The sequence below is a fragment of the Gavia stellata genome, chromosome 28 (assembly GCF_030936135.1).
Source record: "Gavia stellata isolate bGavSte3 chromosome 28, bGavSte3.hap2, whole genome shotgun sequence".
NCBI classification, from domain to species: Eukaryota; Metazoa; Chordata; class Aves; order Gaviiformes; family Gaviidae; genus Gavia; species Gavia stellata.
In genome coordinates this window covers 1,492,504-1,507,472 of record NC_082621.1, presented here as the reverse complement: position 1 = coordinate 1,507,472, position 14,969 = coordinate 1,492,504, and the positions used below count along the sequence as shown (strand labels likewise).

The window sequence follows — 14,969 nt, the reverse complement described above, 5'->3', positions numbered from 1 at the left end:
ATGGCCGGGGGCGGCGGGCGGCCGCGCTCCGCCCCGGGGGCCCTGCTGGGGATGGCGGCGGCGGTGGTGGCGGGCTTGGGTGCCCTGAGTGGAGGTACCGAGGGAGGGAGCGGCAGCGGGTGCCCTCTCCGAGGCACGGTCTCCTCAGAGGGCGGCTGTGCGGCCGGGGCCGCCGCGGGACGGGGCGGGGGGCACCCCTCTGCTCGGGGCGCGGCCGCCTGTGGGGAGCAGCTGTGGGGAGCAGCTGTGGGGAGCAGGACCTCCCTTCAGCAGATGACGACAAAGCCCCTTTTGGGTGGGAAGGTGCTGGTCCCCGCAGCGCCCTTCTCCCTCCCGGCCTGAGGCCGGGACAGCAGCGGTCAGACAGGGCCGCCGCAGTCTCCCGCCGCGGCCCGAAAGAGCAGCAGAAAATACGTATTATAACGATTTTCACATCTCCTGGGGGCTCTCATAACAGAAACCCTTGTGCCTAGACATCTGCCCACAGTTTCCCAAAGGGCAAAAGGCTTGCAGACTCAATACCCTCCCACAGCCACCACCTTGCACCCACCCTGGTTCTCCCTGGGTCACTGTGAAGAGCCTTAGCCTTCTGGTTAGGTTTTCTAACTGTTTTATTGGCTTTTTGTAAGGAGAAAGGCTCAGCTGGGTTGGAACCTGCTATATGAAGTCAGATGTGCAACCTGGGCACTAAAGCAACAAAAACTGGCAAGTCAGCAACAAGTGAGAGCCCTTGTTTTTAAGAAAGGGTGTGGGGAGAAAGAAGAAGTAAGGCAAGGGACAGAAACTTGCTAGGACAAAATAAAAGGTTAACAATCACGCATTCAGATTTCTCTCTGTAACATTCTAAGTCCTTTTCCCTACAGTGAGAGCTGCACCTAAGGAAGAGCAACATTCTGTTGATTTAATAGAAAAGAATTATGTTTATGGCAATATCAAACATGAAGGTAAACTTGTCTTTTTTATCTTTTTTTTTTTTTTAGGTCTTACGAGACTTTTAAAATGGAGTTTTAAGTACAATGATCATTATGTAGACAACGCTACACATGGAAGTGACACCACCAAGCGTAGCTACACACAGTGCTGGAGACTCCACAATACGATCCTGATAGCATACAGTAACAAGGGGGGGTAGGTTTAGAAATACATTTGTCCCCTGGCACTACTATGAGCGCTTCTGAAAATTTAACGTCTAAATGAGGGTCCCACTCTGCAAATGGCTCAAAATCTGGTGGTTTTTGTGACCCTGCAACAGGATTTGTGTGGGACTCAAGCGTCTCCTGCGCACAGTCAGCACCAAGCACGCTGTGGACAGTTCCGTGATATTAATAAGAGCAACTGGAGACAAAAGATTAACCTTACACTTTTTCAAGTCCCAACATGAAAGATAAACCTAGCATTACATTAAATACATTTTTGAAATTAGTATTTTGGTGATTTCATTCAATATAAGCATTTCACGTCATTTACCTTATTCTCTTGTGTTGCAGTTAACGTGTATGTTAAGGTGTTTACAAATAGCCCGTTTCTAGTATGCATGGATTTGGCTCGTTCTCAAGAAGAAGTAATAGATCCCAAGTATTTGTGGATTGGTCCAGATGGAAAAAATTTAGAAGGTTAGTCCCTTTGTTCGGACTGCAAAGGATTTCCACTCTGCCCGCCTTAGCCATTTTTTCCCCAGTCACTAATAGAATAGGCTTTGTACAGTCCTTTTTCACAAACTTAGAAACAGCCTCTTGCCTCGGGGGGTGGGGAGCCAATCAGGAAAATATGCTGAGATAGAGAAATAGTTTCTGTTTTCTATTTACAAGGGGAAAAGTCAACCACAAATGGCTAAGTAGATTACTGTACATGAAATCACATATTTTCCTTGTTTCTGTTGATGCCACCCTGCAATAGGATGGTGCGTCCAAATAGTCACTTGGTCCTTTGTCAAATTTTTCCACGAGATCTGACATTAGACTGCGTTTCTCTTCTCCCTCTAAAATTCTCTAATGTTTGAGACAGAAGGAAACTTGCAATACGTCCTAAAGGTCACAAATTTTAGACTGTCTCAGACTATCGTGAATCAGTGTCATTATGTACAAGAGCGAGATCCCATCTTCAAATGTTCTAAATCATCAGAGCATCAGAAACCGAACATTTCCAGTAATCAAGTATTTCCTGTTTCTATTCTAGGACGAATGTATGTGAATCTTACAGAAACAGGAGAGCTGATGGTGATGGGTTTTAAGGAGTCTATGTCTGGAGCCTACACTTGCACTCTTTCTCACAAAATCATAGAAACCACGACACAAGAAGAAAGAGAAATGTTTGAGGCATATAAATTTATGGTGTACGGTAAGATTGCTAACTTACTGGTAAGCTAATGCACATAGGCTTTGTAGTTTGGTGGGTTTGTGAAGTGCATGTTTACTGCAAGGCTTGAAAAAGAGAAATAGTTGACATTTTCTCCCAGAATAGAAAATATATTTTTTATATTTATACACACACACACCCCCTCCCAGTTTTGGGAGAAGTTTTACATAACTGCTACCAAGAATATATGACCACTCAAAGAATAAAATAAGCTCTACCTTTAATAAGAACAAAGCAAACTACAACAATTCCAGTGATATCCAAGATCTGAAAGGGAAGCTCGTGTCTGAGTGCAGTCTCCCACGAGAGAGATTACTAAACCGAACATACGCCGATGCAGAATGAGCCCTCTGCCCCAACTGCTCGAGCTGCACACTCAAGCCTTCTGCCACCGTCTGTAACCACCGTTCACCAATATCACCTCCCCACCTGCAAAATAACATTCCAAAAACGCTGGAGAAACACTTACTTTTAAAAGAATTTTAGAAAATATTCACTCCTACCCCATAATTGCATAGAATGTTTTTGCATAATCCCAATCCATTTTGGTTACACAACTTTGTAGACATGCTAGTTCTGTGTTATTTTACTGTTTGCCCCCTTTTTTGTTTTAATATTTGGGAGCAGAGCCTCGTAACATAAGCACATACATTCCTGTACATTTCAAACTAAAATGTCTCCTACTAACATAAGCACATACATTCCTGTACATTTCAAACTAAAATGTCTCCTACTATTTGAGTCAGCTCTGGCAAGGATGAATTTGTTCTGTTATGGTTAATAAGTAAGCTTTATTTATTTGTTTACTTTTGAATAAGAGCCCCTATTTCAGATACAAAGTACACTGATACAGACGATAAGGTTCTGTATAAGATTCAATCTGTGATTACACTGCAGAACTCACACACAAACTATTTTCTTAAAGCATACAGGGAAGCTGACCATACGTATCAGGTATTTGTTCGCTTTACCACAAAGGAATGCAAGCTAGCAGCTAACGGCCAGTTCTTTGAGGAACTAAAGAAAGTCTTAAATAACGTCATCTCTGATCTGACGTGTCACATCATAGAGTCATCCTACAAATGCCATTCTGTCAAGATACCAAAACAAGGCCTCCTGCATGAACTATTTGTTAGTTTTCAAGGTAACAGATTTCAGTGTTAGTTTGGGAGGGACCATTTATTTTTATAAACAACCTGAGAGTGCTATAAACAACATCTGAAATACATTAAAGTCGAGTATACCTTCAGAAGTAGTTTCCCTGCTTTCTTTCTGAGTCCCTGTATTTTTTCTTACCAGCCCACAGATGGAGCTAAAATGCAGTTTATATGTTGAATTTGTAGTATCGTACTTCTTACAACCTTAGCAAGAAATGTTACTTTTCAAGGTCTGCAGTTGGAAGGATTGTTGAAAAGAGAAAGCTGAAAAGATGCCATAATGATTTTTTTTTAAAAAAAAAAAGGAAAATGATCGTATTTGGTTTTCATAATTTGATTTTTAATAAGTCTGTGACCTCTGTGGTTTCGCTTGGTTCTAGGAAACTGCACAGAGGTTAAAAGCAAGAGCCTCACAGTTCCCTTACGGTAATACTGATGTGGCTGTATTGCCTTGCAAAACAGGTTAAATCAACCCTGATGGCTGCCCTAATTTAGAGATGTTTTATCACTGAGGAGAGGAAGTTATTCATTAATGCTTTGACCACATTCTCTCCTGTATCTGTTCTCATCATCTGCCAAGCGGGACCATCCAACAGGTTATGGAACAGTTTTGTGGCCATTTTCCCCTCAGTGAAGTCAAGAAACATTCAGAACAAACTGAGGACCCAAAGGTTTTAAGTTTACGTAAAACTTTAGTCCTTTCTGTAACCTGAGGGTACTGTGTGAGAATTTGGTTCCATTCTTCCTGTCAGCTTAGCATATTTTTCCCCCCATTATTTTATTGGTTGACCTCCAACTCTTACTGGAACAAAGCGATTTAAGTAACTGGGTAGAAACCACCAGGACCGAATCTGGTTTTTCCCCTTTTATCGGTCACTCATTTTTCATCATCCACGCGTGCCCAATCAAAAGAACTGTTTCCAAACATGATCTTGACTGCAGACAGTGACAGGTGAAAGAAAAAAACCCCACATCATTCTTCACAAATTAGAGGCAAAATTAAGAGGGTATGATAGGATGAAGTGAGCACCGTAAGATGCTAAAAGCAGTAATGCATTTTATTTGTCGATGTTTTCTGAAATGAACCTGGAGATACCTGCTGGAGATATTTGAGTTCACTGTAATATATTCAACATGTGTACATGTATCTTTTTTTCCCCCCACCCACAGTAAATCCTTTTGCACCAGGATGGGAAGAAGTTTGCCACCAGGTTCCTTACGATTGTGAAGATGCAACAAACATGAGAGTTCAAGAGGTTCTGTGTCAGCCACCCCTGGGTCTTCTCTGCGTATTTAACACAAATCTCTGCCTTAGCATCTACAGATTTGACTGGTAGTAATCCAGCTTCACCCAGATTTCATGGGATTAGTATCATTGTAAATGACAATTCGTGGATTTCAAGTGATTCAGTTCAGGATGGAAAACCGTTTTTAAAAGTCAAATTGATCCAAACAGTTTTAAAAAATAATAATCAGGCTCATTGTTTCCTTTATATTTACTTCTAAGAATAAAGAATTATACACATTAATATTCATGTTAGTATACTGAACTGCCAGTTCTCCAAGTCTTTGATTTATGATTTGGTAGATGGAATACAATACAAAGTCTACCATAGCTGATTTTGAAGATCTGTTCTCTCTGGCTTCTTAATGTTAAAAGACGCTATCAGATTGCATGCTGGGTCTGATCCCAGGCCCCCTGAAGCCAAAGGAAGACTCCCAGTTAAGGTGACAGGTCAGTGGGGGCGAGGAAATAGGGACTGTGAAGTATTTACTGACATTTTTAAATCAAGAAAAAACAACTGACTATTTTTTATTCTTCTGATGTTTCTGAATTTTAGGCAAGAAATCGCATTGGAGAGTTTTTCAATAAACAGATGTATGCTTTGAAGCATGAGTTTCAAACTGTTCCTACAATCCACTATGTGGACAACAGTTTCTCAGTTACTCGCATTGACAGTTGTCGACCAGGTTTTGGGAAAAACGATATCACCCACAAGAACTGCGCTAGTTGCTGCGGTAAATATAAAATACATTGATTTAAATATAGTTTATTAGCTCTGATCACAGGTTTCTCTGAAGAGTATTTGTTAAACATCGGTGTCAAAAGTAACGATAGTTCCATTCATCTTTTGGAAAGACATTAACATCGCAGATTTAAAAAATCAGGTAGGAACAGAAAACAAGCTGGCAGTGTTTGTTAGCGTGCTCGTAGGTGTAACTATTTCCAAACAGAGTAAGCGGAAAAGTGTTTTTTTTTTCTTCCAGGTCGCTGGTGAGTGACTGCTCAGGATATAGAGCGAATAAGAAAGAATTACCTCAATGGTAGTGCTGCTAGGAAACACACAGCTGTTTTAAAAGGTGTTTTGCCAGCAGCACCTACTGCTAGTTCTGGAGTTGGGGGTATTTAGGGAGAGGGAGGCTCAGCGAGCTTGGGAAGGACGAGATCTCACTTACGGCGTCGGGAAGGCATGTGGTGGTGTGCAACGGATCTGGTGCTGGCTGAGGCAGAGGGGAGCTGGATGAAACACTGACTGTGTTCTCTTTGCAGTGGTTTGTGATCCTGGAACTTACAGTCCTAACAACGAAGTGACCTGCCAGATTTGTACAAGGCCTCGAGTCAAAAAGTACGGAGCAAGGTCTTGCTAATAAACTGACGACAGAAATTGGAAAACCGAAGAGCAGCTGTGAAATCATTATTGGTTTTGTGATGTTCTTTTCATTTTTAGCTACTAATTCTGGAATCCTACATTCGTCTTTGAACAATAGCAAAACATCATCGTTCATGCACCCCTACATTTTCTGTATTCAGGGACCACTTAGACTGTAAAAATGATGCATAAAATGAAGTGTTCACCCAAGGTAAAGTAATTCAATGAAACAAAAAAGGATGTTTGTCATATGGCTGTTAGTGCAAAGAGTTTGTTTCTTGGTGGTGCCACCAGACACACGACAGCTTTGTGCTGCAGTTTCCTCAGAGAACGTAAAGGAGCTATGAACAATTTAGGGAAAGATGGCAGATAGTTGTAGTGGAATTATGTGCCGTAATGATATATGCCAGAGTCTCTATGAGCAATTTCTAGCAGATATTAATAGAAGTATTTAATCTTTGTGATTTAAAAGCATTAAATGCCCTTCCCTTTGTTTCTCCCTGTTTCTTTCTCTGTGTCCGAAATGTTTCAGCCTGCCCTGTGCAAAATTGTACAATGCACCAGTTAACGGACTTTGATGCGCTCAGGGCTTTCCGTGTTGCTCCCCCAGTGGAAGCTCTGCTGATAGGCAGACACCAGCAGAGCGGAAAGTGAAATCGCGTCTCTGAGACAAGAGAGAAGGTTAATAGCAAATTCTACAGCCCAGCAGTCAGAAGAATTAAGGACCCAGCTTTTAGGGTTCTCTTCTTGTCCGCTGCTCCCCAGAAAGAAGCGGGTATGTCCTGGGGAGGGAAGTGGAGAGGCTGCAGACCCTCCTCCGCCTGCTTGCTGCTGCATCTTTGCCTTCAGCTGCATCAAATCCTCATGGCAGAGCTCTGCTGGCCCCAGGTGCTGTGCTGGACGAGCAGATGATCCTCTTACACCAGCTGTAAACTCCCGTCAAGTTCACCGGATGAGTAACAAGTCAAAACACAAATTGCCAAAGCGCTGAGATAATGGGAAAGGTTTCTTTCCAGAAAGACTTACTCCGATCTGCTTTTGAAGGAAAGCTGCTGGATCTGCAGCAATTGATCATTTTGCTCATAAAGCACTATTAGTAAAGATGATTTTACTACTTTCAAGAGCTTGACAAAAACCCTGACTTCTCACCAGCCTCTGTAAGGTGTAGAGCACGGGCTGCATGAGCCCACCAGAGCAGCCAGTCTGCTGCAGGCTTCTGAGGCCACAGTGGAGCTACCAGAACATGGGCTTTTTAAAAAAAAAAAAAACACCTTTGTTTTAAGCTTTGCAAGCTGTTCCCTGATGGGAGCTGCTCCTTCCAGACTTGGTCACTTTGTCGAGGGACACCAGAGAACTCTCACCCTGCTTTCCCTTCAGCGCAACCGGCCGGCCAGCGCAATCCCTTTTGCAGCCGCTTACGCAACGGTGGTGTAACCCCCCGCAATTCGAGCAAAGGGGACTCTGTGCCCTGCTGCCTGCGCACACACAGAGCCACAGAAAGCCGTGCCCGGCTTCCCGGCGCAGAGCCATTCCTTTCTTTTTTGTGCTATGTAGGACTAAGTCAAGCAAAAGAGCACCTCCTACTCAATAACTGCAACTTCTTATGGCATCTAGAAAGTCCTTGGTGGGTATTCATCCAAAAATCGACCAGATTCAACCCAGTTTAACTTATCCATTTTGACAGGAACACAGCAGGAGACGGTACAGGCACAGACCACGCTCCGAGCTTTTCAGAATCATTACTTATTAAATACTGACGAATAAAATGTACTGTAACGAGCATTTAAACTGCCTGTAGGCTGATGATCTTAGCTGCCAACTGGACACTGTGTGCACGGTGCAGGCTTATACAGATTAAACAGACGGGCTCAGTGATTGCTGCCTGCGTCTCTCGGCCTATTTCACAACAGAGGAATGCCACATGCATGAATTATTAGGGAGAAAAAAAGCAGTAAGTAGGTACGAAGTGCAGTGGCAATCGAGTCACAAATGAGCACTTACTCCCTCCTCCTTCTAAAAACTGGAGGTATAGGAAGCTCTTATAGTGCCTCAACTTTTTCAGTGGGCCTTAAAAGTAGAAAAATAGGTCAAATATTTCAGTATTGCATTGCAAAGGAGTTTGTGTCATTAATTCTGTGGAGACTTTCATGAAAAACTGATGTGAAAAGGCTTTGCTCTGACCTTTCCTGTGTAAGTTCTCTCCACCCAGCTGGAGCTCCCCCCCTTCGCTGCCTGTGACAACCCACATGCAGCTGAATCTTTTATTTATGACGCACCATCCCTTGCAGCTCGCTCCCTTCCCTTCTCCCGAGCCGCTGAATCGCTGTCACACTTCAGATTTTACAAATCGCTGCCATCAGCTCCCGCTTCGCCTCACCTTTACTTTTTATGATCACTCTCTACCTCCCCCAGCTGCAATAGCTCACAAGGAATTGCAAGAGCCTTCCTCGCCGCTTTAAATCCTCTTTTTTTGCTCCACTCTGTTTTTACACACCTTCCTCTTGGAAATGTGGGCTGTAGCCAACGCTCTCGGCGCAGCGGGGGAAACCCCTGGTTACTCCTGTGAGGCTCAGCCCTTTAAGGCACTGCTTTCACCTGCCCCGACCACGCAGCTCTAATCCTGCTTTCTGCAAAGGACGGTTACAGCACCTCAAGAGCAGTGAGGAATTCTCACAAATAATAAATTCAGAGCTTAAAACTTCCTGTCCCCTTCTCCGCACAGGCCTCCGCTAACGCAGCCCTTCCCACAGGCTGCGTACCGACAGCACACCAGCACTTTTAAACATCCACGAATGACAAAAATAATCTGCCAACTGGAAGCCGCAGCCCATTGTTTTAACATCAGAGCTGCCTTTTCCCAGCCTGGAACAAACCACTTGAGAAACACTTAACAAACACGTGTTAAAGCACTCACTGCAGAGCTGCCGCGCCAGCTAGCCGGTTACGGGACCACGTCCGCTGCCAGGGTGATGGTGACACCTCCGCTCCGGTGGGAAGGTTGTCTCATAGCTCCCCGCAGCATCTCTACAAACCCGCGAGTGAGCTGTTCCTCTAAATTTAAGTCAACAGGAGCTGAACGGGTCACAGGGCTGCCCGAGACACCAGCACCACAAGCTGCAGCTTGCAGCTCGCTTTGAGGTGCCGGAGAACATCAGCCTGAGGGCATGTGATGAGGAGAGGGGCTGTGGGGAGGGAGGGCAGGGAGGAGCAGGACCAGGTGCCCTGGGATTGGCACATCCTGGGAACTCATCGCACCTGGGACAGGGCAAGGGGCGAGTTCTGAGCCAAGGAAATGCTGGGTGGAGCCCTGGCTAATCCATCCTCCAGGAATTCCCCCAAGGACCCGGTCCGAGAGTCGCTTTTGTGGAAAGTGGCTTGAAAACGAAGCCTGGCCAAGAGTCAAGGGTGTCATTTCTGTCCCCAAGAACCCCCAGCTGACACTGCAGGTGCTCTGGGCTGGGTGGCATGGGGACGTCCCGGGATGCAGCTCTGGGCCTCGGGGAGGACGTGTGTTAGGAGAGATGAAATCCCACGTGCAGCTGTGCTCTCGAGGAGGCCGGAGGAGGACCACGACATTGCGCTCGAAGGATCGGCTGTTTTGCTGAGTCAAAGCCAACGGCTGGGAGCCGAGGGGCTCGTGTGCAAGGCAAAGTCTATTTAGGCACAGCAGCCACCGTGAATTCCTCGATGCAACCGATCGTTTATATAAAATTATGCGTATTTTCAAGTGCTCTGCTGAACTGGAACTGGGAAAAAAAAAAAAAAAAAAGAGCTTGTGCTGCTTTCTGGCACCTAAATCCTGGCCTGGAGCGAGGCCGTGGGCAGGCAGTGGGTGCCACAGCCACAGTGCCCAGCCCACCGGTGCTCCCATGGGAAGGACAGGACGGACACGAGCACCAGCCCCAGCCCGCGGATGCTGATGGCCCCACGTCTCCCGCCGAGGCAGGAAAGGTGTCCGGAAAAACGATGTTTCCCTCTGAGAGGGAAAGCTTTGCAGGTCCCCATCTTTTATTACCAGGCACAACCTCGTCTTAAAAAAATGGCAATCGGAGGAATGAGCCCTCTGCCCAGCGATGCCCAGCTTGCACGGGGGACAGGAGGGAAAATCAACGGCAAATCCGAAGGGGAGCCTGCGGCCGGCTTAAACGCTGAGCTCTTAACCACACACATGGGAAGAAATGTTGTGATTTTTAGCTCTGCTTCAGTTTCCTCTCCACTGAAATTAAATTTCCTCTTGCCGAAGTCCAGTGACCACATTTTCTGCACAGCACCGTTCCTATAACAAGCAACATCACCGGATTAATGAGTCCTTTGCAGGCAGTGAATAAGTATGATTCATTATTGGCAGCAATGCCACTGTAAATGGATTTTTTGTGGTGAAAATAAATAAATAAGGCTACATAACTGAGGGGCCGTTGATGAAGTGTAGACCAGCTTTAATCACAGTGTAATTGCTGCCATCAGTTCTAATTATTTATAAATATTTTTATAATTGTGGAAATTAAACAATTAGACATCCTTCCTTCCCTCTTCTAAATCTAATCAGTTAAAAGTTCAGGATGTGGTCTGGGGCCGCGACTGCTGAACACGCTTCATTCACGGGCTGAGAAAAAAACATTGCTTTACCTTTCTTCTAAAGCACAAACCCCTGCAAAAGCAAACGCTGGCCCCTGGCATGGAGCAGAGCCTCCCTCACGGCTGCTGAAAGCACAGACCAGCAGCCAGACTGCCCGCCAGCGAGCTCAATAAATGGTCGAATATCCAGCGGAGCCGGGAGCAACGCGGAGCCTGGCTTCCCGGGGAGCATCGCTCTGTCCCCGAGCTCCCGGGGGCTTTCAGGGCCAGGCGGGCAGAAGAGGCGTCACCGCCAGCGAGGACACGGTTCTTAAATCTTGCCCCAGTGACACATTTTCCTCCATCACCGAGAGGAAGAACAGCCCTCCCCGGGCAGGCCAGTTAATTACCCACTTGGCGCGGGTGGGCAGAGCACCTTGGAAATTAATAACAGAGATTTACAGGCGTGCTGGAAAGGTACGGAAGGAGGTCACGCTGCTAATTCTCCCGTTGCTGATCCCAGCAGATAAATCTACAGTACACCAAGAAACGAATTACCCAGAAATGCAGTATTAAAATTGACAATTATATTTCCTCGCTTAAGGAAAAGCGTTGACTTTAACGCTGAGCACCCCATAGCCACCACCGCCGAGCGCCGGCTCCCAGCTCCCCGGCAGGAGCTTGCCCGCAGCAACTTGCTGCTGGAGAGTAAATAGCGAGATGAGGAAAATCCCTCCTTGGGATGGAGCCGTCTGAGGTGCCTGGCAGGCTGCCGACGCAGACCTCCTCCTGGGCTCGGCCAGATCCCCCTGAGACCCCTCCGACACCCCGGCTCGACCGCAGGCACCTGCTAGAAATATTCCCGTAATCCCAGTTTTCTGCTCTTCCCCATTCCCTGCAACACCTGATTAAATACCCAATGATACTAACGGCATAAATCCAGTGCAATTCAGCCTGTCCCAGAACAAATTATCTTCCCGAAGCTTATTGCGGATTTTTATGACGCAAGAAGGAACAGAACTGGGGACGAGACCTGCCAGGACACCAGGCAGTGCTGGCCCTGCCACGAGCCCTCGCTGGCGTCCCGGGGAGCAGCCACCTGCGTTGGGGTCGGTCTCGGGGGACCTCATGCAATTTCCCAGCCATGGGGCTGCAATCGCCCCCGGGGACGGCTGTGGTTGTCCCCTCCCCAGCCAACTCAAGGCTCTGAGCGGCTCGGAGACACCTCCCTGGAGTCCCTGGGGGCTCGGTGTTATCCAGCTCCGGGGGGGGACACCGGCAGGACCCTGGGGAGCCACAGCCCTGCAGATGGGGTGGCAGCCGGGGCCGCCCGTCCTGCTGCACCCCCCAGCCCTCCCCAGCTGCTCCCGGGGCTGCGGGAGGAGAGTCCCCGGGGAGCGAACCGGGGCGGGGGACGGCAGCCATCTGCTCGAGAGCCCGGGGTCTGCAGGCTGTCGTGGCCGCGCTGTGCTGCGCTGCATCTGGAGACAGCCAAGTGACAAACGAGGTTAATGTCCCGCGAGTGGAAGCTGTCACTCTGTGTTAGGTCCCGGGTTTCACCCTTCGCGGCACCACGCTTCAGCATGCACTGCGCAGGGAAAGGTGCCGGCAAACCGGCACGGGGCTGCTGCAGATGCCGTGACTGAAGAGGCAGCTCGTGGGGACCAGGGGGACCACGGGCATCGGGAAGGGCTTGTCCCTCCCGGCCGTCATGGCCCCTGCCCCATGTGCCACGCAATGCCCAGGTCTGGTCCGGTCCGCTGGGGACAGGAGGGCAGGGAGCGGAGCCAGGCCCCGGCAAACTGCTCCACAGGGTCCCGGCACGACGCGGCTCAGGGACCGGCACAGCGCCAGTGACCTGAGCTGCGCTCACAGGAGCTGAGCCACCGGGTGTTCATTTATTGAAGGCGAAGGCAGGGTTACCGGAGGGACCAAGTGTCGTGTTTCTGAAAGCGCCAGCCCGGGAGCACCCGGCAGAGCCGGACGTGGCTCTGGGAAGACATGGAGTGTTGCAGACGCCCTTCGTCCTTCCCTCGTGGCCAGGATGTCACCGAGGACCAGGGTGGCCCCGGCACAAGGGGATGCCACCCGCCTCGGCCCAAAGCTGCAGCTGCCACTGGAGCAGCGCCCTGTGCCCCCCGCAGACGCACACACAGCACACGCCGGGCACGGGCTCCAAAGTAAAAGCCAACTTTATTGTCGTATAAAGAACGTAAAAGGTCCCTTAAACAAAACACATATTGGGTCAGATGGTCCCGGGTGTCCCCACACGCTGCAGGCACGAGAGTGGCTGCCCGGGGGTGCCCACGGGGGAGCAGCACCCGGGGCCACGGTGCAGCCGCTCGCTGTGGCTCGGTCCGGTCCCCCCAGCCCCTTTTCTCCTCAGCTGGTTGAGGGGGGGGAGCTGCCGTGGGGCTGCGGGTGCGGGGGATGCCTGGATTGGAGCTGGGGCTGAGGCGCTTGTGCGTTGCAGAGCCCCTGGTCTGCGCTGGGGAAGTAGGCACTTGTGGAAGGGCGCGGGCGCCGCTCCCGGCCAGCTCCGTCCCACGGCTCCCACCGGCACCGGGGTGTGGGAGGACGGGCAGCAGCCAGGGGCCGGAGCCCTGCCTGCGCCAAAACGCGCTGCCTGTACCAGGGTCCGAGGTCAGTCCTGGCAATAAGCCCCGGCTGCACTGGGGCAGCCGGAGATGGGTCTGGCCCGGCACAGAGGGTGTTCAAGCAGCTTTGGTTGGTGCTCTTGGTGAATTAAGGCAATTTAGCTTCAGTTGGTTAAAAAGAGGGCAAAACCGGCAAAACCAGCTCTCTCAGGGGCCAGACACTCAGTTGGAAGAGTCTGGGTCTGCTCTGGCTTTGCTCTGAGTCGCCACTTGGACCCTGCGCGCCCAAAGGTGGGCACTGACCCCCACCCACGCTGGCCCCCGGCACCCCGGCCTCGCCTCTACCTACCGACACCAGGAACCCGCAGCCCAATACTGGAAGTGTGAAGAAGGGACTTTGGGGCATTTTAGGGGAGATTCAGGCTCCTGCCAGCGGCGCGGGAGTGGGGAGAGGGCGGAGGAGCCGCGGTGGCTCGCTCCATCCCCGCTTCCCGTCACAGTGACCGGTCGGCAGCCTTGTGAGTCCTCGAGTGGGAGCTCTCCTCTGGCAGCAGATCGGAGCAGGCTGGTGAGGGGTGCTACCCGGCTGCAAACACCCACCCGCGCAGTCCCCGGGGAGCACCGAGGGGAAACCTGCTCCCCCCAACATGCCGGCAGGGCTGGACCCACTGCCTGGACCCCACAGTTCCCCTCCATTAGCACCCGCATCCCTTGGCGGCCCCGGAGGGCTCAGCCCCGGGGGAGCTCATCTCCCATTTGCTTCTTATCCCCCATTTGCTCATTACAGGAACGGTGCGCTCCGAGGGGAAGGTGCTGGGGGTGCCCACCAGCCGCCCCGTCCCCGAGCAGGGACCCCCACACCCCTCGCTCCGCCTGGCCCAGGGGTGCCGGGAAAGGAGCGGGGAGCAGCGGGAGCTGAGACGGGAGATGGGGCGGCACCATCCAGCACGAGAGCTGGAGCAGGGCACTCCCGGACCTGCCTCCTGCCTTTCCCAACCGATGTGTCCCCACCTTCCACCCCGTCCTTCGGTCCCGCCGGGCTGGGGGTCACAGCCCGTGACCCCCCCGGGGCCGGCGACCCGGCAGGGCACTGGCCTCACGGCCGTACCACTCCTCCCTGCGGCCCAGCGCTGCCCGCTGCCCGTCCAGGCAGGGAGCCAGGCCCAGGCTGCCCCGCGCTGCCGGGAACATCCCTCGGGCAGCCGGGGGTAAGCCGGGGAGGGATTAAAACACTGATTTCGTTAATGCCCCAAGGGATCTCTGCAAAGGAAATATAAAAGTTTTAAATGAAGTCTGAATGTCCAGGTCGGTCGGAGCAATAGCCGCGTGCCGGGGGGATGCTCGGGGTCTCTCCGGTCCTTCGTAACGCAGAGGCAGCGGGCAGATGCAGTGGGCAGATGCCGCGGCCGCTCTGTGCTTGTCACCGATAACTGCCCCCGACCGCAGCCGCTTCGCCCCTCGCTGTGCCAGAGCCAGGCACTCACTGGCCGCGGCTCCTGCTGCCAGATGCTGCTTCCCCAAGGAGAACAGAACAAATCCATGACTATTTCTGTGCAATGACGGTGGCTCGTGACAGCTCCTGCAGCCATGGCAAGCCTGCGGAGCGGCCGATCCCCAGCTCCGCGGGTCCCCGTGTCCTGCAGGATGCCGGTGCC

The 14,969-nt window shown here is 50.5% G+C and overlaps 1 protein-coding gene across 1 annotated transcript; it reads left to right on the top strand.

The window, feature by feature from the left end:
- Positions 1-6,161, top strand: ZPBP2 (zona pellucida binding protein 2). The gene is made up of 8 exons (XM_059830448.1): positions 1-79; positions 864-944; positions 1,488-1,613; positions 2,176-2,337; positions 3,281-3,499; positions 4,683-4,768; positions 5,354-5,531; positions 6,064-6,161. The coding sequence occupies exons 1-8, from the start codon at positions 1-3 to the stop codon at positions 6,159-6,161; spliced, it is 1,029 nt and encodes a 342-aa protein (XP_059686431.1).
- The last annotated feature ends 8,808 nt before the right edge of the window (positions 6,162-14,969 follow it).

Bases quoted from the DNA above. Each gene is read 5' to 3' on its own strand.
- ZPBP2 (XM_059830448.1), top strand. From the start codon at position 1: ATGGCCGGGGGCGGCGGGCGGCCGCGCTCCGCCCCGGGGGCCCTGCTG. The intron at 1,614-2,175 runs GTTAGTCCCTTT...TTTCTATTCTAG, and splicing joins AGATGGAAAAAATTTAGAAG to GACGAATGTATGTGAATCTT. The intron at 4,769-5,353 runs GTTCTGTGTCAG...TCTGAATTTTAG, and splicing joins CAAACATGAGAGTTCAAGAG to GCAAGAAATCGCATTGGAGA.